Source organism: Poromitra crassiceps, assembly GCF_964638095.1.
Source record: "Poromitra crassiceps genome assembly, chromosome: 4".
In the NCBI taxonomy this organism is placed as follows: domain Eukaryota; kingdom Metazoa; phylum Chordata; class Actinopteri; order Beryciformes; family Melamphaidae; genus Poromitra; species Poromitra crassiceps.
Genome location: NC_139626.1, coordinates 39,757,334 through 39,780,008, shown reverse-complemented (window position 1 = coordinate 39,780,008; position 22,675 = coordinate 39,757,334). Strand labels below are relative to the sequence as shown.

Genomic DNA, 22,675 nt, shown 5'->3' with positions numbered 1-22,675 from the left:
TGCATCCTTTTTTGTATTCATTATTTGTTTTGTTTTGTGATGCTTCTGTCAGATACGGTGTGAATCTGTGTACAGAAATAATACCAGAAAAAAAAGAGATTGAACAATAAGAAATATTTCACACAGGCTACATGTCCAACTTTGCCTTTATATTCTGTTTGTGCTGCCACAGACTCAGCAGCACAATGAATAGGAACAATGAGATGCAATTGAACACGCTGTCAGTGGTTTACAGCATTGCAACTACATTGATGAGAAAAGCCAGATTTGGAAGGCAGCTTACTGCATCAGAGCACCCAGAATCAACCCAAAACACACATTTCTTCGGATGGCTATAAAAGTGACATATATGCAAACGCGCTGTAACCATGCCTGCCTGTGTGTGTGTATTCTCCACAACAACCTGGATTGTGCACCAATTCAGACAGTGTGGGGGGATGGAACTGGGAGCCGCAGCTTCCTGAATTTGTTGAAATGCTTAGTTTTCATTATACTTATACGTCACTCCACAGTCCACACTAGTAATCACATTATGTCAGTGTGTGACTAAGTTAAAACTAAGGCAGGAAAGGAGACACAAACATTGTTTGCTAGCACATAAAGCTGGCTAACTTAGCTGGACTAGCTTAGCAATTAAATAATCAATTATTTAAAAAAAAAAGAGAGAAAAAGGAGCTAAATACACTTGTCCCTTGCTCCAGAAATATGACGCACAAAATAAAGCAAAGTGCACACATTCCAGTCTCAAGTGATGTATTATTTAATGATTTTCAGAGCAAACGGTATTGAAACCCCTCTTTAAAAATGTAATAAGGGCAGGGTCAAGATTTACTCTCTATTACAATCAAATTAAGTTCTGCAACAGAAAATGCCCTCATGGATGCTGTACAAGGTTGGTTATTGAAATTACCGGAACCTGAAGCCCTGATAGTTGTGTTTTTTTTTTTTTTTTAAGATAGCAAAATCCTCACATTTAAACAGATTCTTGGCTTAAAATGTCACAGACAGGGGCTGGATTCAGCAGTTGGCCAATAGTATTCAGTAACAACTAAACAGTATTTGGTCACTCCTGCTCTAATCTCAGCTCCTGCTCTCTGTAAGGATCTTTGAGAGATGGGCTTTTCTTGCAGCACGTACATCATTGTTATATGCAGTTAAGATACCTGATGTCAATTGTACCAGAAATGCTACAATGCACATCAAGTCCAGATTCCTGCTGCTGTACATGTTCTCTCCACTTCCTTCCTGCTGCTCTACCTGTTCTCTCCACTTCCTCTCTGCTGCTCTACATGTTCTCTCCACTTCCTTCATGTTGCTCTACATGTTCTCTCCACTTCCTTCCTGCTGCTCTACATGTTCTCTCCACTTCCTTCCTGTTGCTCTACCTGTTCTCTCCACTTCCTTCCTGTTGCTCTACATGTTCTCTCCACTTCCTTCCTGTTGCTCTACATGTTCTCTCCACTTCCTCTCTGTTGCTCTACCTGTTCTCTCCACTTCCTTCCTGCTGCTCTACATGTTCTCTCCACTTCCTTCCTGTTGCTCTACCTGTTATCTCCACTTCCTTCCTGCTGCTCTACATGTTCTCTCCACTTCCTTCCTGTTGCTCTACATGTTCTCTCCACTTCCTTCCTGCTGCTCTACATGTTCTCTCCACTTCCTTCCTGTTGCTCTACCTGTTATCTCCACTTCCTTCCTGCTGCTCTACATGTTCTCTCCACTTCCTTCCTGCTGCTCTACATGTTCTCTCCACTTCCTTCCTGTTGCTCTACATGTTATCTCCACTTCCTTCCTGCTGCTCTACATGTTATCTCCACTTCCTTCCTGTTGCTCTACATGTTATCTCCACTTCCTTCCTGATGCTCTACATGTTCTCTCCACTTCCTCTCTGCTGCTCTACATGTTCTCTTCACTTCCTTCCTGCTGCTCTACATGTTATCTCCACTTCCTTCCTGCTGCTCTACATGTTATCTCCACTTCCTTCCTGCTGCTCTACATGTTCTCTCCACTTCCTCTCTGCTGCTCTACATGTTCTCTCCACTTCCTTCCTGTTGCTCTACATGTTCTCTCCACTTCCTTCCTGCTGCTCTACATGTTCTCTTCACTTCCTTCCTGCTGCTCTACATGTTCTCTCCACTTCCTCTCTGCTGCTCTACATGTTCTCTTCACTTCCTTCCTGCTGCTCTACATGTTCTCTCCACTTCCTTCCTGCTGCTCTACATGTTCTCTCCACTTCCTTCCTGCTGCTCTACATGTTCTCTCCACTTCCTTCCTGCTGCTCTACATGTTCTCTCCACTTCCTTCCTGCTGCTCTACATGTTCTCTCCACTTCCTCTCTGCTGCTCTACATGTTCTCTTCACTTCCTTCCTGCTGCTCTACATGTTCTCTTCACTTCCTTCCTGCTGCTCTACATGTTCTCTCCACTTCCTTCCTGTTGCTCTACATGTTCTCTCCACTTCCTTCCTGCTGCTCTACATGTTCTCTCCACTTCCTTCCTGCTGCTCTACATGTTCTCTCCACTTCCTTCCTGCTGCTCTACATGTTCTCTCCACTTCCTCTCTGCTGCTCTACATGTTCTCTTCACTTCCTTCCTGCTGCTCTACATGTTATCTCCACTTCCTCTCTGCTGCTCTACATGTTCTCTTCACTTCCTTCCTGCTGCTCTACATGTTCTCTCCACTTCCTTCCTGCTGCTCTACATGTTCTCTCCACTTCCTTCCTGCTGCTCTACATGTTCTCTCCACTTCCTTCCTGCTGCTCTACATGTTCTCTCCACTTCCTCTCTGTTGCTCTACATGTTCTCTCCACTTCCTTCCTGCTGCTCTACATGTTCTCTCCACTTCCTTCCTGCTGCTCTACATGTTCTCTCCACTTCCTCTCTGCTGCTCTACATGTTCTCTCCACTTCCTTCCTGCTGCTCTACCTGTTCTCTCCACTTCCTTCCTGCTGCTCTACATGTTCTCTCCACTTCCTTCCTGTTGCTCTACCTGTTATCTCCACTTCCTTCCTGCTGCTCTACATGTTCTCTCCACTTCCTTCCTGCTGCTCTGCCTGTTCTCTCCACTTCCTTCCTGCTGCTCTACATGTTCTCTCCACTTCCTTCCTGCTGCTCTACATGTTCTCTCCACTTCCTTCCTGCTGCTCTACATGTTCTCTCCACTTCCTTCCTGTTGCTCTGCCTGTTCTCGCCACTTCCTTCCTGCTGCTCTACATGTTCTCTCCACTTCCTTCCTGCTGCTCTACATGTTCTCTCCACTTCCTTCCTGCTGCTCTACATGTTATCTCCACTTCCTTCCTGCTGCTCTACATGTTCTCTCCACTTCCTTCCTGCTGCTCTACATGTTCTCTCCACTTCCTTCATGCTGCTCTACATGTTCTCTCCACTTCCTTCCTGCTGCTCTACATGTTCTCTCCACTTCCTCTCTGTTGCTCTACATGTTCTCTCCACTTCCTTCCTGCTGCTCTACATGTTCTCTCCACTTCCTTCCTGCTGCTCTACATGTTCTCTCCACTTCCTCTCTGCTGCTCTACATGTTCTCTCCACTTCCTTCCTGCTGCTCTACCTGTTCTCTCCACTTCCTTCCTGCTGCTCTACATGTTCTCTCCACTTCCTTCCTGTTGCTCTACCTGTTATCTCCACTTCCTTCCTGCTGCTCTACATGTTCTCTCCACTTCCTTCCTGCTGCTCTGCCTGTTCTCTCCACTTCCTTCCTGCTGCTCTACATGTTCTCTCCACTTCCTTCCTGCTGCTCTACATGTTCTCTCCACTTCCTTCCTGCTGCTCTACATGTTCTCTCCACTTCCTTCCTGTTGCTCTGCCTGTTCTCGCCACTTCCTTCCTGCTGCTCTACATGTTCTCTCCACTTCCTTCCTGCTGCTCTACATGTTCTCTCCACTTCCTTCCTGTTGCTCTACCTGTTCTCTCCACTTCCTGCTGCTCTACATGTTCTCTCCACTTCCTTCCTGTTGCTCTACCTGTTCTCTCCACTTCCTTCCTGTTGCTCTACCTGTTCTCTCCACTTCCTCTCTGCTGCTCTACATGTTCTCTCCACTTCCTTCCTGCTGCTCTACATGTTCTCTCCACTTCCTTCCTGCTGCTCTACATGTTCTCTCCACTTCCTTCCTGCTGCTCTACCTGTTCTCTCCACTTCCTTCCTGCTGCTCTACATGTTCTCTCCACTTCCTTCCTGCTGCTCTACACGTTCTCTCCACTTCCTCTCTGCTGCTCTACATGTTCTCTTCACTTCCTTCCTGCTGATCTATGGACAGAGTTGTTTATCCATGGTGACATTTTGCCACTTAACCTCTTTTTGACCTTGAGTGGGGCGACTTTGTTCAGTATATTACTCAGATTGTTATTGAAAGCATCAACCACTTCATTTGCTGTGCAGTTTAAATGACACAATTCCAGTTCTCTCACAAGCTCTGATAACTCAAAGTTCTGCTGTTGCATCTAGGAACCACTTTTGAGCAACACTTCCTTTCATGTTCCTGGTTACAATCAAATGAGCATCAAAGAATGCACAGTAGTGGTCGGAAACAGAGACATTAGAAACTGATACATTGTCAATCATGAAGTCTTGCACAGCCAGGTCGAGTGTGCTACCATGTTGGTGTGTCGCCTCAGTGACATATTGAGTGACTTCTAAACCGTCCAGTAGGTTAATGAATTCCACAGCCGTCGAATCAGACATATTATTGATGTGAATGTTTTTTTAGATTACCATTTAAAATGATTCTTCTATCATATCTGGTGATAATAAGTGATGCCAATTCAGAGAATTCTCGGAGAAATAATTGTAGTTGCGTGCGTAGGTGGCCGATAGTGTTAAAAGTACTGGATCTTCAGCCTTGAGGACAAAGGCCAGATAATCAAAAGATGAAAACTCTCCTAGAGGTCAACCTTTGTACAGTTAACTTGATTTGAGTAGATTGCTGCTATTCCACCCCCTCGTTTGCCCTGTGTAACTGACTCATAGAAGTTGTAATTTGGAGCACAAGTCAAGTCAAGTTTATTTGTATAGCCCTAATTCAAAGGCAAGTCTCAGGGGACCTTGCAGAGAAATCTAGCTAAGCACGATCAATAAACAGAGTTGAACAACTTATATAAAACGGATTAAAAAATACAAGAAGAGAGAAGAGGGAAGGAAAGAGAGCAGAGAGAGAGAGAAGAGAGAGACAAAGAGGGAGAATGGAGAGAGAGTGAAGAGAGAGAGAGACAAAGGGAGAGAGGAGAGGGAGTGGAGAGATAAAGAGAGGGAGAGAGAGGTGAGAGAACAGAACAAGAAGACAATAACTACTCTAACCTTAACCTGAACTGTAGCAACACAAGACTAGCTAATCTACAGCCTAACCTACCCTATCCTATCCTAACCTACACTACTGTATCCTATCCAGAATCCCTCAGCCTTTCCCTCACTGTCGAGAGCCAGGCCCAGGCCACAGCATGGCCGAAGACCTGACTGTCAGGTCTTGGCATGCCAGGGTCCCCTAGAAGGAAGGAAAAACTCCCCTAAAGAAACTATCATAGTAGGAAAAAGGGAAGAAACCTTGTCTCACTTATTGACATGATTCGATAAGTGTAGCATTGCTATTTCCATATAACCAAGTTCCTGTAAAAAAGAAAAAGAAAAACATGAAATCAAGTTTAAAATGAATCCGATCTTTGAAACGATGCACCTTCCCAGTATTTGTTTGTGATGCTAAACCAGAGGTGCCCAAGTTCTTTCCTACGAAGGGCCAAAGATGTACAGTATGTGGACGGAGGAGGAGGAGGGCCGTGGGGCGAAAATAAATGTTGATGCTATGTGAAATGTGATAGGTTTGCAGCATGGAGAGGGCACGTCTTGCTTATCCCACTGCTAGTGAAACACAGCAATGGGTAAAGTTACCGCAGGCACTGATGTCAAAACTCCCGGTGGGGGTTGTGATCCAGCAATACGTGTCTGGGTCCCATCTTGATATGGGCACATTTCACGAGTACCGGCTAACACTGCAGCAGGGAGGGACCCCAAGGCCATCATCAGTTGTTTTCTTCTCCGGTGTTGATATCAGCGACGCTGGTGTGACACAGTGCGCTCGCCGCCTGCAGGATGGACCAAGGTCGAGGGGGAGGACGTCTGGGAGTTGAAGTGGGGGGGCGGGGGGAGAATTGAAGAGCTTTTGGGGGGTGGGTGGAGCCTGAGGGCTGGCTAGAAGAACGGTACGGGGAAGGAAGGGGTCGAGGGGTGAGTTTGGCTTTCACCAGTCCTTCCATCTTATCTCTGAATCCTAACAGAAGGGAGGTGGAGGCGAGGGAGGGGGTGATCTGGACGGACTGAGAGCTCCAAGCTGAGGCTGGTACTGCAGTGAGTGGGTTGCTGTTGAAGTTGGGACAGAAGTGTCTCAGAGTTTAGTGCATGGGAGGGAGGGGGGGGTGGGCAGATGGTGAAGATTGTCCGTTCGTAGTTTCACTCTGGACGTTTAGATGACGGGCGGCCATCTGCTCTGAAAAGGTCTCTACTCCCGCAGAACAGGCGAAATGTATCAATGAGGTTGAGTCCTTTTGAATTGCAGGTTTGGACAGCCATGTATTCAGTCCAAGTAGCCTGCTAAACGTATTGATTCCTCTGTCAGCTGTTGGTAATGGCCCACTGATAAAGGAGTGCATCTCTAGTTTGCCAAGACTGTTAAAAAGTTCAATGAAATCCAGCTTCAGCAGCAGCAGTCCTGACTCTTTGTGAATATCATTTTGTCCCCAGATGTATAATGATTTGATTCACTTCTGCGTGGTCAAACAGTACTTGGGAGATTTTCTCACTGATGTCACAGACCATATTGTTATTGCCCTTTGGAAAACAACATGTTTTGATGATCTTATACTGCTTATGTTTCTGGTAACGCCGTCTCCAACATTGAGATTGTCCAGGTGTCTGATCCATGGGGGTTCATGCTTCTTGTCCATCCAAGCCTTTGACTTTAACCCTTTATCCTGGCGCTCCTTTAGTCCGTCACCATTCTTCCTTATGCAAGCGGTCAATAGCAGTCCGCATTTCTGGTTCACACAGATTCAATAGTGATTAGAATCTATTTTCCAGCCGTAGTGTCGGGGATGACTGCAGTGCAGTCCCTTATTTGCATTACTCTGCTGTCTATTTGTGTGTTTGTTTTGGGGCTTGGCGCCCAGCGTATCCCAGTGGGTCGTAGACTCAGTCTGTTCAGTTAGTTTCTTTGGTACTGGTTCAGGTTTACAAAGTTTTTTAAAAAAAGTTTTAAAAAATAGAAATCATGACCTCACTTTAATTCTGTAGATTTACTAGTTACCATGAACGCCCACTCATATTCTTGTGCATTGCAGCCGGAAAAACTGGAAAATATATTGCAGAGAAATAGATAAAGCAGGCAGGAGAGCAAAGCAGAGTGTACTGTAGTGGTGGACGGCCAGCCAAATGTCATATTTGTCACATGTCAGTTGTCAGATCATATTTGTCACGTCCGATCATATTTGTCACGTCAGATCACATTTGTCACATGTCAGATCATATCTGTCAAGTTAGCATAGTTTAACCAGTTGAAGGGGATTACTGGTTAGTCATTTGCCTCTTTATCTTTCTCTTTATAGATGGTTTTCATGGATTTGTGTTGCTAGGGCACCGTTTGGAACCTAGCTTATGTCCTGTCAGTTACTGTAGCAAACACTGCAACATGAAGTAAGCTGGGGGCAATTTACAATGTTTATGTTATCGAATTGAAACCATCTATGCCATGGGGAGGAATGTTTCTAAACCACGATTGTCCGTGTGTGTGTGTGTGTGTGTGTGTGTGTGTGTGTGTGTGTGTGTGTGTGTGTGTGTGTGTGTACACAACCCATGTTGAGTAACAGACATAACTCCCTATTCTTCAGTGTCAGCCATGGATTCAAGCACAAACTGTCCACGGTCCATGTGATTGCAGCATGTAGCTCGTCTCAATCTCTGCGGGCATGGCTGTGCCATATCCGCACGCCCAGCACCAGTCGCTGTTAGCCGGAGCCTCTCCAGGCCCCTCTGCCCGTCCCAGTGACGCCTTCGCCTGGGTCAGCAGCTTGAGTCACAGCAGCAGCTCCTTCCTGCCTCCTTTGCTGAATGTGTTGTGCTGCATGCAGGCGCGGCTCAAGTCTGATCATATTCAGTGTAGTTGAACATGTTGTGTCCATTACAGTACGTTTTCAACAGTGGTATTCCTCTCGACAGCCAGAGTCACCCCCAGCTTTGGTCACCCCCAGCTTTAGTCACCCCCAGCCCCAGCTTTAGTCACCCCCAGCTTTAGCCACCCCCAGCTTTAGTCACCTCCAGCTTTAGTCACCCCCAGCTTTAGTCACCCCCAGCTTTAGCCACCCCCAGCTTTAGTCACCCCCAGCTTTAGTCACCCCCAGCTTTAGTCACCCCCAGCTTTAGTCACCTCCAGCTTTAGTCACCCCCAGCTTTAGTCACCTCCAGCTTTAGCCACCCCCAGCTTTAGCCACCCCCAGCTTTAGTCACCCCCAGCTTTAGTCACCCCCAGCTTTAACCTCCAGCTTTAGTCACCCCCAGCTTTAGTCACCCCCAGCTTTAGTCACCCCCAGCTTTTGGAAATAAGCGTGCCTTTGTAATTGTATATACACCTTGCAATTCTGTCACTAGCTAACAGGCTTATTTTGTTAGCCTTCAGTTTCTGTGCTCCCCCATAGCCATGACAGCCCTGCTCCTGAGAAATGAGAGGTCTGGAGTCATTTTGACGTACCAAGTCTTGAAATCCGTAACTCCAGACCAAAATATCCAAGTTTCTATGTCCAACCGGATTTTGTTGTTGTCTATGAACGTACTATATGAGCCAGAATTTAATTATCGAATACTGGTTGATTTTTGTGTGCCGTTCTTGTGCCTAAATGAGGTTAAATTTAAATTGAATTTCAATTTAAACTGCACACAAAAATCATATGATATATATCAATGAGGATACCCACCACCCATTCTTAAAACCCTGTTACTTTGCCTCAGTGATAGGTAGGCTACCCTGTGTCTTCCTGTTACCTTTCAATGACCAAACATCTTTATTGCAAATGAGCACCCAAAACAAATTCACTAGAATGTGTTTTGACGTGGAGGTACATGTATGTGCGTGTCTGTGTGCGTCTCTGTGTGCGTGCAGCGTGTGTGTGTGTGCAGCGTGCGTGTGTGTGCGCGCGTTTGTGCGTGCGTGTGGTCATGTGTTTGTGTGTCCCATAGTTAATTATTTGTGACCTCCATTAACATCTTCAGCGTCACTTAGCTGGAAGCCGGTAAGCCTCCAGCAGGAGAACCAAATGACTTTGCATAAGCAGGCACTTTTTTTTACCTGGCCGTGCGAGTGTGTGTGTGTGTGTGTGTGTGTGTGTGTGTGTGCGCGCGCGCGCGTGCGTGCGTGTGTGTGTGTGTGCGCGCGCACGCGTACATCTGTGTGTAAGCTACACTGTGTGATCATTAGAAATGGAAATGAGTGACTCCCTCGCCCCCTAAACTCATTGTCTCTCAGACATCAGGTAATTGTCTCTCGCTCACTGCAAAGCCTTCCATTATAAATGTCTGTCTGTTAGCTCTGCCTTCCATTATAAATGTCTGTCTGTTGGCTCTCCCACTCAGTGATTTAGGGGTGACTCTTTAGATTAGAACATTGCCTCGGATGTGACGGGCCGAATCTCAACGCTCATTCTTCCCTCAGCCTCTTTTCTTAAGCACCGGTTCTTTTCTTCGCATCTTACTGGCTAAATTGCTAATGCGGTTTTAGTTTGATAACCCCCCCCCCCCCCACGCCCTCTTTCATTTTTGACCAGCTCATGCTTTGCTGTTCTGTTTTTCTATCTCTTTTGTCTGGGCTTTTTCTAAGTAGCCATTTTATCATCCGTGGCTGCCTCTAACTCTTTTTATTGTGAAGCTCTCGTCCTTCAATATCCACTGGAGTGCTGCTACAAGTGTGATTTGAAATCCAGCACCCCACTTTCAATGTTAATATCTTACCAGCGTTTGGTCGAGGTGGGCGCCGATGTTTTTCATTTTGTTTTTCGTTTTTCCTTCTTATCTGCTACAATGTGATATAGATCGCTTCAGCAGAACCTCATTTAACAACGGGTGTATTTTTGTTTGTTTGTTGATAATGCTGTTTACTTGATACCCGTGTTGGACTGTAGTACGCTACAAAAATGCACTTGTTTTCAGCTGTTCCAGTAGATTCATTTTAAACTCTGTGTTACCTCCCCTGGCTTCCTCTGCAGCTCTCGGAAAACTTGTCAAACGTTATCCGTGTGCCCCTGCCTCTCTCCTAACAAGCTGCTGAGTCATGTTTGCAGCCATTCCACTTCCTTTCCTTCATTCTTGACATTGACAAAAACCATATTGTATTTTCAGCAATGCTGCGAAGTACAGTTAGTCCACTTCACCCTCTTCGCTCGGCCCCATCTCAATGTTGCTAAGTAGTCCACTTCACCCTCTTCGCTCGGCCCCATCCCAACGTGCTTTGCTCCTTCCCTTTGAATCGTAGACATGATCAATCAGCAGAGGCCCAGAGCACCAACTTGTCACTTTTGGTTTCTCACTTTGGTGGCACTTTGGTGGCTCAGTGGTTAGCACTGTTGCCTCACAGCAAGAAGGTCCCGGGTTCCAACCCTCGGTCCGTCCTAGGTCCTTTCTGTGTGGAGTTTGCATGTTATTCCTGTGTTTGTGTGGGTTTTCTCCGGGTGCTCCGGTTTCCTCCCACCATCAAAGACATGTATGTTAGGGTTAATACTCCTGTCAGTGCCCCTGGCCAAGGCAAGGGCAAAAGAACTGGAGTTGGTCCCCGGGCGCTGCACTGTGGCTGCCGCTGTTCACTGCTCCTAGTTCTAGGAAGGTTCCTAGTAGAGTATGGGTCAAATGCAGAGGATGAATTAATCCCCATGGGGATTAATAAAGGATAACTTAAATAACTTAACAATATCTCCGTACATGTGTCGATGTGGGATAAAGTGTGCAAGAGACTCCGTTGATATTACCGTCTTGAAGTGATTGTGATGTTTTATCGCTCCATATACAGTGTTGGGCAAGGTACTTTCAAAATGTAATATACTACATATTACTAGTTACTTTCATTTGAAAGTAATAAGTTGCTTTACAATATTACTGTCTGTGTAGAGTAACTCGTTACTTATTACATTACTCTTGCATTACATTCACCAAAAATAACTGCAGTAGCAGAATGATATTTCTACCCCGGAACCATCCGGAAAAAGAGTTTAAACCGTCTTGAAATCAGTGTAAACTGTCCAAAATTTTAAATGTTCCTTTGTTGTCATCTATACTGGTTATTTGCATAAAAATAAAAACACAATTTGATTAGGAAATGATTGTATCTTTATTTAAATATGTGCTTTGATTTAAAAAGTAACTCAATTTGTAACTTGTGTTACTCGACAAAGTAACTGGTATAATATTACTCAAATCATATTGGTAATTACTGAGTTACTGCTAAAAGTAATATATTACATGTACAATGTTACTTTTGTAATGAGTTACACTAAAGACGATGGGATTCCAAGCAAGACGATTCAACTTCAACTCACTTCCTGTCATTTTGTCATGTGGGTTTTGCCACTTAGATTTTCAGCAGGTCTGAGTCTATTGGAGTCTCAGATTATGACAGATCCCTTCGCCCCCATATTCATTAAAGTAAATATTCGTCCAATTCTCCGAAGCCGCATATCTTCAGAATATTCTGACACTAAAATGGCATTTTTGAGACAGACAGATCAGGAGAAAATTAAAATTGTTCAAGACCTGTCTCTATCTCAGCAACACACTAGCGAGAGTTAGCAGAGTGATTAGCTAAAGCTACATGTGAAGTTCGTTGATCTAGTAGCTATATCTTAGTTTCAACTGTATTGAGCTAACAAGGGGCAGCTTTGTGTTTATATGTGTGGTTTGTGTGGAGTTTGGGAACTCACAATCTCTATTTCAAGTTAGCTTGCTAGGTCAGCACTAACCCCGCGTCACCAGTCACAGTCCTCTCACAACACTTCAGGGGAGAGGTGAGTGACCACGTGACCATTTGGGAGACTTGCTGCTACCATTTGTTAGAATTGGCGGAGGCTGCGGTGAATCATCTATAGTAATAATAATATCTATGGTTACACCCAACACTGTTCATATATAATTACTGTTTGAGTGGGCATTGTCTGTGGCTTCCTTCTATTTCTATTTGCTTTATCCTCTCCTCATCCGTTGCCATTTCTCTCCTGTCTATTTCAGTATTGGCAGCTGCATTTTTTAATCCCTCACATGTCCTTCCTTATGTAAATATAATAAATTATTAATTTTCTAACTCTGACTCATCTGCTTATCTCCTCCAGTGTCTGTAGCCTCTTTGCAGTTTGTGACAAGAGTTAACAAGTAGGCAACTGTGAAATCACACAAATCAAGATGTATGTATTTATTTATGTATTTATTTATCTATTTATTTATTTTCATATTATGCAAGTTTAGATGATTACACACTTTTATTTTTAGGATTAGTTTTAAGATCACTAAATACTTAGCAAACTAGCAAACTACATAAGCTTGTTCAGGACAAACCAAGCTTGTTCACCAACTTTCAGGGCGATCTTCTCTGAATGTTGCTTTTAGGAGTCCGGACATTCAAATAAACATATCGGTATCTCATTCAACTATTTTCAGATTTCAATGTACAGTATGACACCGACATGTCATTTGAAAGCTTACAATCAATCAATCAATCAAACTTTATTGCAGCCAAAGGCCAAAAGGTACAAAACAGGACATGTATATAAATAACAACATTTTAAAGCTAAAAACAGGTCCATCATTAGGTCGTCATCATATAAGTTTGCCAACAAACAATATTTGTGGAAACCTAACTTGTGCATACACAGGGACTGACCATGGGGCACCACCCCACCAATAAAAAGTTAGTAAAACTTACATTGTGCATACTTAAGGACTGACCGTAGGGTACAACCCCACACAGCCAAGAGTCATAAGAGGCACTTGTACCAGTGTGACCATATATGAGAGTGGTAACGAACAGAGCTGTAGCTTGGATTAACCAACACCATAATTACCTCATTAAGTACAAGCTGCACTTTTGTGATATGTAACAAACTGTAAAAAAAAAATTACCTTGGCCCACAAAAACACCAGCCCCGTGTCACATTTCACCAGCCCCGTGTCACATTTTCTATCCCATCGCACGAGTGACGCTGCTTGCGTCTAGCGGATGAAATAATCCCTGGGCATTGTGTGTGGTCTGATTCTATTTTTAACACCTCTCCTCCTTTCCCTCACCAGATTGCCTGTGCGGTGTTTGCGGCCCTGCTCCATTTCTTCTTCTTGGCAGCCTTCACCTGGATGTTCCTGGAAGGGGTGCAGCTCTATATCATGCTGGTGGAGGTGTTTGAGAGCGAGCACTCCAGGACTAAGTACTTCTACCTGGCAGGCTACGGAGTCCCTGCTATCATCGTGGCCGTGTCCGCCGCAGTGGACTACAGGAGCTACGGCACCGACCGAGTGTAAGGGGGGTGGAGGGAGGGAGGGAGGGAGGGAGGGAGCGATGGAGTGCCTGCTGTCATTTTGGCTGCGTGCGCCCGCCACCGTGTGCTCTGGAAGATGCGGCGCTACTGAAGAGTCAATACAGAGGGCTTGAGAGGGGAAGAGAGGCGTGGAGGGGGGGGTATGCAGAGAGGCAGGCAGGGGACAGTGCAGTGCAGAGGGCCTGCAGAGAGGCAGGGAGGGGACAGTGCAGTGCAGAGGGCCTGCAGAGAGGTATGCAGAGAGGCAGGCAGGGGACAGTGCAGTGCAGAGGGCCTGCAGAGAGGTATGCAGAGAGGCAGGGAGGGGACAGTGCAGTGCAGAGGGCCTGCAGAGAGGTATGCAGAGAGGCAGGCAGGGGACAGTGCAGTGCAGAGGGCCTGCAGAGAGGTATGCAGAGAGGCAGGGAGGGGACAGTGCAGTGCAGAGGGCCTGCTGCAGAGAGGCAGGCAGGGGACAGTGCAGTGCAGAGGGCCTGCTGCAGAGAGGCAGGCAGGGGACAGTGCAGTGCAGAGGGCCTGCTGCAGAGAGGCAGGCAGGGGACAGTGCAGTGCAGAGGGCCTGCTGCAGAGAGGCAGGCAGGGGACAGTGCAGTGCAGAGGGCCTGCTGCAGAGAGGCAGGCAGGGGACAGTGCAGTGCAGAGGGCCTGCAGAGAGGTATGCAGAGAGGCAGGCAGGGGACAGTGCAGTGCAGAGGGCCTGCATGCAGAGAGGCAGGCAGGGGACAGTGCAGTGCAGAGGGCCTGCAGAGAGGTATGCAGAGAGGCAGGCAGGGGACAGTGCAGTGCAGAGGGCCTGCATGCAGAGAGGCAGGCAGGGGACAGTGCAGTGCAGAGGGCCTGCACGAGTGCAGCAGTGACAGGATTTAAGGGAAGGAGAAGGCTCGGTTGGAGAAGGCTGAGGGAGGAATTGAGGAGTTTAAATGTATTTTCAGAACAAATGCAAATAATTTGTGCGAATAAATTGCACGTCAATTAATTCATGCGAATAAATTGCACGTCAAGAAAAAAATAAACCCATACATCTATGAGACTAGCCTATCCACACCAAAACAGAAACCTCCATATTAGTCTAGGCAATGATGGAGGTGGTGGTGGTGGAGTGATGACTAGATATATGGCTACATAGGCTGGTTATATTTGTCGGTGCGTATATTGGTAACCATAGACCTAGGATGCAAGTCGCACCTACAAACTTGACCAGAGGGAAATCAATAATGTCTCGATTATGAAAGTACACCAAGTGCTTCTCTCAGTTGGTTATATAAAACAGTGAGTTCAGTTATAGAACGCTATATCAGCTTCATTATCCCACACAAATGACAAACCAACTCAGCTCACCAAACGCACAGCGCGTGCAGAAGGAGGGGGCGGGGCAGAGCCCAGGGGGGGGGGGGGGGGGTGTGCCACGGCTTCCGGCTACAGCGAGCGCACCACAGCTGGCTAGGCAAGGCCGGGCAGAGTCGTTTTTTTTTTGGGTAATTCTTTTATTAATTTTTTTATTCATACAGCAAAACAAATTGAAAGACAGATACAAGTATAGCAAAACAAACAGAAGAGACAGAAACCCCAGAGGGCTTAATACGAGGTCACTTAGGAACAGTTACAGCAAAAACACACAATATAAACCAGAACAAGGGAGAAGAACAAACGACAGCAAAGAAATAAAAGCAAAGACATCCTGGTTCCCGGAAGACCCTGGCCAGTCTGCCATCTGCCTTCTCAGTTCCACTAACCACATCACCACTGCTGCTGCAGCCTCTGTTGCCTGTCACAACATTACCCTCTTTGAACTTTCAGTGGAATGCGTGGAGCGCCATTATTCCTGTCGCTCTCCGTGTGACGCTTCCGTCCTTGTCTGAAAAGACCATAAGAGTGGAGAGATGCAGACGGGTGGAGTGGTGTGTGTGTGCGTGCGTGTGTGTGTGTGCGTGTGTGTGTGTGTGTGTGTGTGTGTGTGTGCGTGTGCGTGTGTGTGTGTGCGTGCGTGCGTGTGTGTAAAAGTTGGCTACCTTGGAGGGCATGCCAAATAGGGAGTGGGATGAAGATTCTTCTTTAAAAGCACATGGTAACACATTCACGCATGCCTGAGCCGTCCAGCCCAGTCACTGGGACGGATCAAAACAAAAAGGAAAGACAGACAGCCTCTCATTCATATGAAGTGGAGGCATTAATAGCCTCCCTACAAAGAGACTGTGTAGAGCACATAGGTGTGGAGAGCGTTCTAACACCTTACGCATGTGTGCCCTGTCCACTCCATTCATGCCACAAATCTGAACCGCAGATTGAAGGTCGACATCTTATACATACCATGCATATGCGTACCATAATGTGCATAACATCAGTGCATGTTGCAGTAACTCTAGTCACGTTCGTGACCTGTCCTCTGCTGCCTTCCGCGTTTGAAATGAGGACGGCAGCCGTGGAAGTGGACATTTAAAAGCCTTATGAACATTAGACAAATCTCTTCTCTCCTTTTGTTCAGAAATGCGTGACTCCATATAGAAAAGTGAAAAATGTCCGCGCGCGCGCTATAGGACTGTTAAATCATTCACGTGTTGCGCGCGGCCTTGCTGCTCCCGGGGGCTGGCTACACATCACCTCGTAGGGGTGCGCAGACTGGGAATGGGTTGGATTTAGCAGCGTTTAGCTGTCAAGCCGCACCAATCCGGATGCCACTTAGATCAATATTTCATGCTGGGATGATCATTAAAACATGAGAGTCTGAATGCCAAGCACTGGATGAATAATCAGACAGCAGCCATTAGCTAGCAGCAGACTAGCAGAGCCAACCCTTACCCTCGCCGGCAGACAATAGCTACGGCTTCGACAAACTGGTAGAAATGCAAAGTGCTGGACTTTTTTCTGTGCAGAGTGCCTAATCACACGAATCTGTCTCTAGAAGCAGGAAAGGCTGTAAAAGATTAATTTTGCTAAAAGTGTTTGTGTTTTTGAACTAATCCCCACATTTACCCAAACAGCTACGTTCCTGCCTGTCTCATAGGCTTGAAAAGAAAATGACAGAACCACAGTGGCACTTTTGCACAAATGATAACGACTGTTTTCGTAGTAGAGTGTCCGGTTTGTAGTTAGGATCCAAAAGCAGAACCCCCCCAGGCGGAGGCAGTAGTCACGTTACGTGTTCTTATGTTATGTTACCGAAGGTCTGAAGCACGAGTCAAACTCGGAAGTACTCTCAGGGGAGCCACAGCTTCGGAGCTTGTTTTGTTAGAGAAAATGTCACGTGAATGATTGATGGCGTTCCCACGGTGAATCACAGGACTGCTTTGACTTGCCGAGGAGCGAGTTGGTCACATTTGAAAGGCATTGCTGGCTTTCCCTTTACAATAGTAGAGTAAAGTCACGTGACGGTTCCGTGATGTCACGGTTCCGGAAAATGACTTCCCTGTTCATATTCTGCAATGAGATTTGAATTATTAGCCATAATGTAGTAACCACACAATGTAGACTTACCACAAGTCTTCCAGTGGTGAAATGATGGTATATCTTCCTGTAGAAGCCACAAATCTTTAAGATGTCATCCTTGTTTATTTATTTATTTATTTATTTATTTATTTATTTGTTTGTTTGTTTGTTTGTTTGTTTATTTATGTATTTATAAATTTTTATTTATTTATTTAGATTAGTTTTGGGGGCATTTTTGCCTTTTTTATTTGATTATGACAGCAGGCAGACAGGAAAGGTGGAGAGAGAGAGAGAGAGAGAGGGGACAACACACGGCAAAGGACCACAGGTCTGACCCGAACCTGGGTCGACTGCGAGACCTAGCCCCCGTGGCACGCGCTCCACCAGGCGAGCCACCGGGACGCCCCATACTTGTTTATTAAAAATATATATATATTTGATGTCATGGAGAAGTACTACACTACCCACAATTCGACAATGTGATATCGGCGTCTTTGATTGGTGGAGCTCGCTGTGTGGTCGTCTGTGATTGGTGGAGCACGCTGGGCCCTGCACTCATGTCACTGCCTTAGTGAAATATCTCTGGCTAGGCTACTACGTACGTAGGCTACAGCTTGCTGAGTAAAGGGCTCAAACCGCCACTGACTGACTGAAAGTATGTTATGTTAAGCAGCATTAGGAGTGACGCTGCCTTCACCGCCGACACCTGTTTGAAAGTCTGTTAACGTTGGGCCGTTACTCTGTTCACTACAGACCTATAGGAGGGCCCATAGATAGACTAAAGCTGTTACTACTCGTCTGGCTTACTGTGCTACACTCTGTTAGAGACGCATGTCTCACCTCATATGAAGCTTCGAGTGCTGAATCCACTTTCAACTCAGTGTTTTAGAAAAGCCTAAATGCTTCAGAAAGGTTCATTTCGCCATCACTCGACAGCGGTCAAATTACAAGGGGTTTCTGCCTGAGGCCAAAGCAAAGTCCAAATCAAGTCAGGACCAGATCATCCAAATCAAGCCAGGCTACAGTACAGCAACAGTGAGCTGAGACAGAACCCAGCAGGAAAAAAGACATAACAAGTACACGAAACAGGCTGAAACAAGACAGGATACAGATTGACTGACAAGTCATACAGTACATACTGTACACACCATCTAGCTAACGATAAGTGGAGACAGGTGTGCTTTAATGGGCTGGCAGAAGATTGGAGGCGGGGACAAGGTGTAGGGCGCTATCTTACACCTGGTTCAAGGCGTTGTCATTGCTAGTTTCTAGCACTCAAAATCTAATTTTCTTTTAATTACCACTGGGTCGCTGAAACGCGTCTGTTGATGTGGTGACCCAGTGATGTGGTGACCCAGTCATCATTAAAAGAGAAAAAGAAGGATTTTGAGTGCTAGAAACTAGCAATGACAATGCCTCTTGTCTTGCACCGGGCTTAATATACAGACACTGCATGAAATAGGCCACGCCCATCATGTGGGAAAAGCTCCGTTAATTTCCACACACCAGCGTCATATTCCTTGAATTAAACATAGCTAAAAGCTGTTGTGTGGTGGGCTGCGCAGAGAACAAATGTAAAAAACCGCCAGTTAAAGTTTTTTTGTACTCCCAGCTCAGTGGCCTTGTGGTTTGAGTGTCCGCCCTGAGACTGGGAGGTTGTGAGTTCGATCCCCGGCCGAGTCATACCAAAGACTATAAAAATGGGACCCATTTGCCTCCCTGCTTGGCACTCAGCATCAAAGGGTTGGAATTGGGGGGTTAGATCACCATATGATTCCCGAGCGCGCTCACCGCTCCCCCAGGGGATGGGTCAAATGCAGAGAACAAATTTCGCACACTCAGGTGTGTGACAATCAGTGGGACTTTACCTTTACCTTTAACAAGGAAGCCATTGAGAATTGGCAAGAAGAAAAATGTGGATGTTGCTGTCAATGAAGTAAGTTGGAGTGTTCATCTTCCGTATATATGATCTTTGTGTGCAACACCCGACCATAGAGACACTGCGTAACGCGTCATCATTCAGAAACCACGCCCAAGACGGGGGAAAACACAAACTCCTGTCCAATCCTGGCGTTCTCCTATGTCACGTGCATGGTTAAAAACTTTAACTGGCGATTTTTTACATTTGTTTTCTGCGCAGCCCCACCACACAACAGCTTTTAGTTATGTTTAATTCAAGGAAAATGACGCTGGTGTGTGGAATGAACGGAGCTCTTCCCCCGTGATGGGCGTGGCCTATTACATGCAGTGTCTTTATGCACGCGACATAGGAGAACGCCAGGATTGGACGGGAGTTTGTGTTTTCCACCATTTTGGGCGTGGTTTCTGAATGATGACACGCTCCGCAGTGTCTCTATAGGGCCCATAGACTGTATACAAATATGGACATAGCCACCATGACATCACGTATTGGTTTGTGGACTCCTGTTTTGAAGCCTTGATTTTGGCATTTTGGCCGCTGCCATCTTGGTTATCGCACAGATCGCGCAGGACCAGGGGTTTCCCACAGAGCTGCAGCGCCACCTGCTGTTGGTCCGTCATCAGGGAGCTGCACGATCACTGGACTGGCGACCTGTCAATCACGCCCAAGTCTTTCTTCTGTATTGTCTATGTTACTCTAAACGGGTGAGGTATATAAAAATCCACCCCATGTATGTTGTCGAGAAAGGTGAAATTGGCTATAGAGACCAAAACTTTTTTTTAAACCAGGCAAAACAAGTTTATTTCTGCTGTTAAGTTGGGCATTTTAACATGGGAGTGAACTGGGATTGGAGCCAGTCTCAAGTGGCCATTCAAGGAACTGCAGTTTTTGAGCTCAAGCATATGGGGCTGGATGTATGGGAACTGGACACAGACACACAGAGCAGAAACACTAAATGAAGTGAATATGCAAAAGAGAACCCGGGCTGGATCCCTGACAGTAGAGTAGCTCTTATTAGAGGCAGAGAATAGGCTTGCTGACTCATTGCTCGTCATATTTGACACAACACGTCGAAGTTCATACTCTGGAAAATATCATCTGCCATCCCTGCTGTGTCACCTTGTCACATATGCACCCCCCGCTCTCGCCCATACTAGCCAGTGGCACCGAGTCTCATTCCTGTCCCATAATGGAGGTGGCTATGACTTGGCAAAGGAGCCCTAATGGAGGATACAGTGACACAGGCAGGGCCCCCGTAATGGAGGGCTCTCTAATGTGCTGCAAATTGAAAGATTAATAATTCAAAAGCAGCTGATCATGAATCAGTCGGCCATTTTGCCCCGGCGCTTTTTCTCCGGCACCTCCCCCCCCTTCCCCCTGCAACCCGTTGGGGGTGACCTCAGTGGAGGGCACTCTGGTACTCCTTTTTTGCCCCTCCTTTGCTAGCTGGAATTGATGAGTGAAGATGTTTGGGGCAATATAGTTTAGCGTACGGCACTATATCTTTTACTACCAATGCTAACCTTGCAGTGTGAGGCGAATGTGTAAAATCATTGCATTGCATGTCTGGTGTCTGCACATGTTTGAATGTGTGTATGTCTGACTGTGTGTGTGTGTGTGTGTGTGTGTGTGTGTGTGTGTGTGTGTGTGTGTGTGTGTCCGTCCTACTCCCTCCTCTAACCTCGCCACAGTCATTGGCAGACTCCATAAATAGCCTGGTATGAGGGCTGCATCCATAACTCAGTATTCAAATGAACGCCGCCATGTCATATATCTGCGCCCGCGGGTTGCGGCCGTGTCATATATCTGTGCCCTGCGGGGGAAGTAAAGGTTTATTTATCACAGGTGCTCGTCCCTGGGCGTCTCTCCCTCCGTGTGTGATGTATGTATGGAGGCGTGCGTGCACTGCAGTCTGTCTCCCAGGCTCCGCCCCTGTCGCCTAGCCTCGCTGTGTGTGCCGTCCCAGGCCTTCCCTTCCTCGCTCCCTCCACGGGCCTTTTTCACAGCCGCCATTTTGTTTCTAAAAGGCAGGCTGAGCACAGGTGCAACCAACTCATTAATTAGGGCCCCCAGCACTGGAACACCTGAATGGACTGGAAGTTGGAAACCCCAATTAATGCTTTGGTGCACCTGTGTTACTTCCTGCCTTTTAGACACAAAACAGCTGCTGTGAAAAAGGCCCATTCCTTTGTTGCTCCTTCTATCCTGATGTTTGACTAGTGTATGCCCTATATAGTCCATGGGCCAAGGCAAAAATCGGTACCACCTGAGGTGACCGCACGATTTTGTTATTTTTGTCTTCCTACATGTCTCTAGTTTATATTTTGGTATGATAACCCTGCCGATTTGGTAGCTTAAGGATAGTTATCACTCTGTAAACAAACCTACCCCCATATAAATGACAAAACCCTGATTTCTGTGTATTAGTCCAGATGATATGTGAAAATTATGTTCCCTTTTTCGTAAAAGCATGAAACTTGGTACGCTTATAGTTTGGGGCCCTGTACAGTTTCAGAAATTGAGCCATCGCAAAAATGCCTTGTGGCGGCCATTTTAATTCTGCCATAAGCAAATTATGTAGTTTGCATCATATCTCCTGAACCACACATGCTAACACTGAAAAGGAGATGTCTATCCCAACGTTTTCATGGTCAAGGATTACAATGATACCATATAGAACATCATAAAGTGTTAAAGTGACTAATCAATCGTGAATTTGATGACGTGAGAAGTAAATGACAGTATCTGATAACCGATGCTATAACTTCAAAGCCATGACCGTTCTCTGGCTAAGATGTTTTGATGAGTGATTTGACTTATTATAGACCTTTTGTTAAAACCGCGCCCAGGTCCCTCCTAAAGATCCTGGGATTTTCCTTGCCAGATGGCCAAATCCAAGATGGCCACTGGCGCCATGTTAAAAAATTGACTTTTGACCCAGAGTACATAGAATAATGTATGAAGACACTTTTCGGTGTAAGTCAACCACGAGGAATCCGATTCTGACATCAGTTTGACATTATGGCATAGTTTTGACCCAGAATTCCAAGATGGCTGCCATCCAGTATTGTGGAAATGTAACTTTTGAATGGGAACTTATACTGTGCATTTGGGGTTTACCACAAGTAAGGAGATTAACAATAGTGGATGTTTTGGGAGTCATTTCAGAATTATGTTCACTGAAAAGATGTTAATGTCAACACCCATTTTACCTTGGTACTGCTGTACCAACTACCCCCAGGATTTCTTGCATTAAAATATTTAATGAATGTAGATAACTAAAATAAGCTCTTTTCATTAGCTGTAGCTATAGATTCTGAATCATCAGATTCCACTCATCATCTTTAGCCAAGTATGCTGTGTCATACCGGTCGATCACACAGATGATATGTCAACATCACCATGGCGGGCAAGGATGATGGATGACACCTTGTGGACATAGTCCGACCACTTGTATGGGGTGCCATCTTGTGTCTGCCGATCCAATTGCTGATGGAGTTGCCATCCTCTAGATCATGCCCATGTCAACGAGAGTGATGTAGGGTTCTTGCAGCCCTACAGATTGGAGATAGAGCTTCTAGATGCGCTTGCTCTTCTGCGTCTTCCTGTATGTGATGTTGGAGTTGAATAAGGCCACACATTCATCAAAAACACAATGTTCCAGCAACTCGTGGAGGTTTACAAGTTGACCACAACCAGGTCAATCACTGCCTTGGAGCGCTCCACTCCATCTCAGCAGCTCCTACCTTGAGTTCCTCCCTGGGTAGTCTCCCTTGCCAGA

The 22,675-nt window shown here is 46.0% G+C and overlaps 1 protein-coding gene across 1 annotated transcript in view; it reads left to right on the top strand.

The window, feature by feature from the left end:
* LOC310775774 (adhesion G protein-coupled receptor L3-like) overlaps window positions 1–22,675 on the top strand; it is a gene marked incomplete at its 5' end in the record, with an annotated part of 69,316 nt that overhangs the window by 23,419 nt on the left and 23,222 nt on the right. Inside the window, one exon of the mRNA XM_083635908.1 lies at window positions 13,309–13,529. Within this exon, the coding sequence (XP_083492034.1) occupies window positions 13,309–13,529 (221 nt within the window). The remainder of the gene's footprint in view (window positions 1–13,308; window positions 13,530–22,675) is intronic.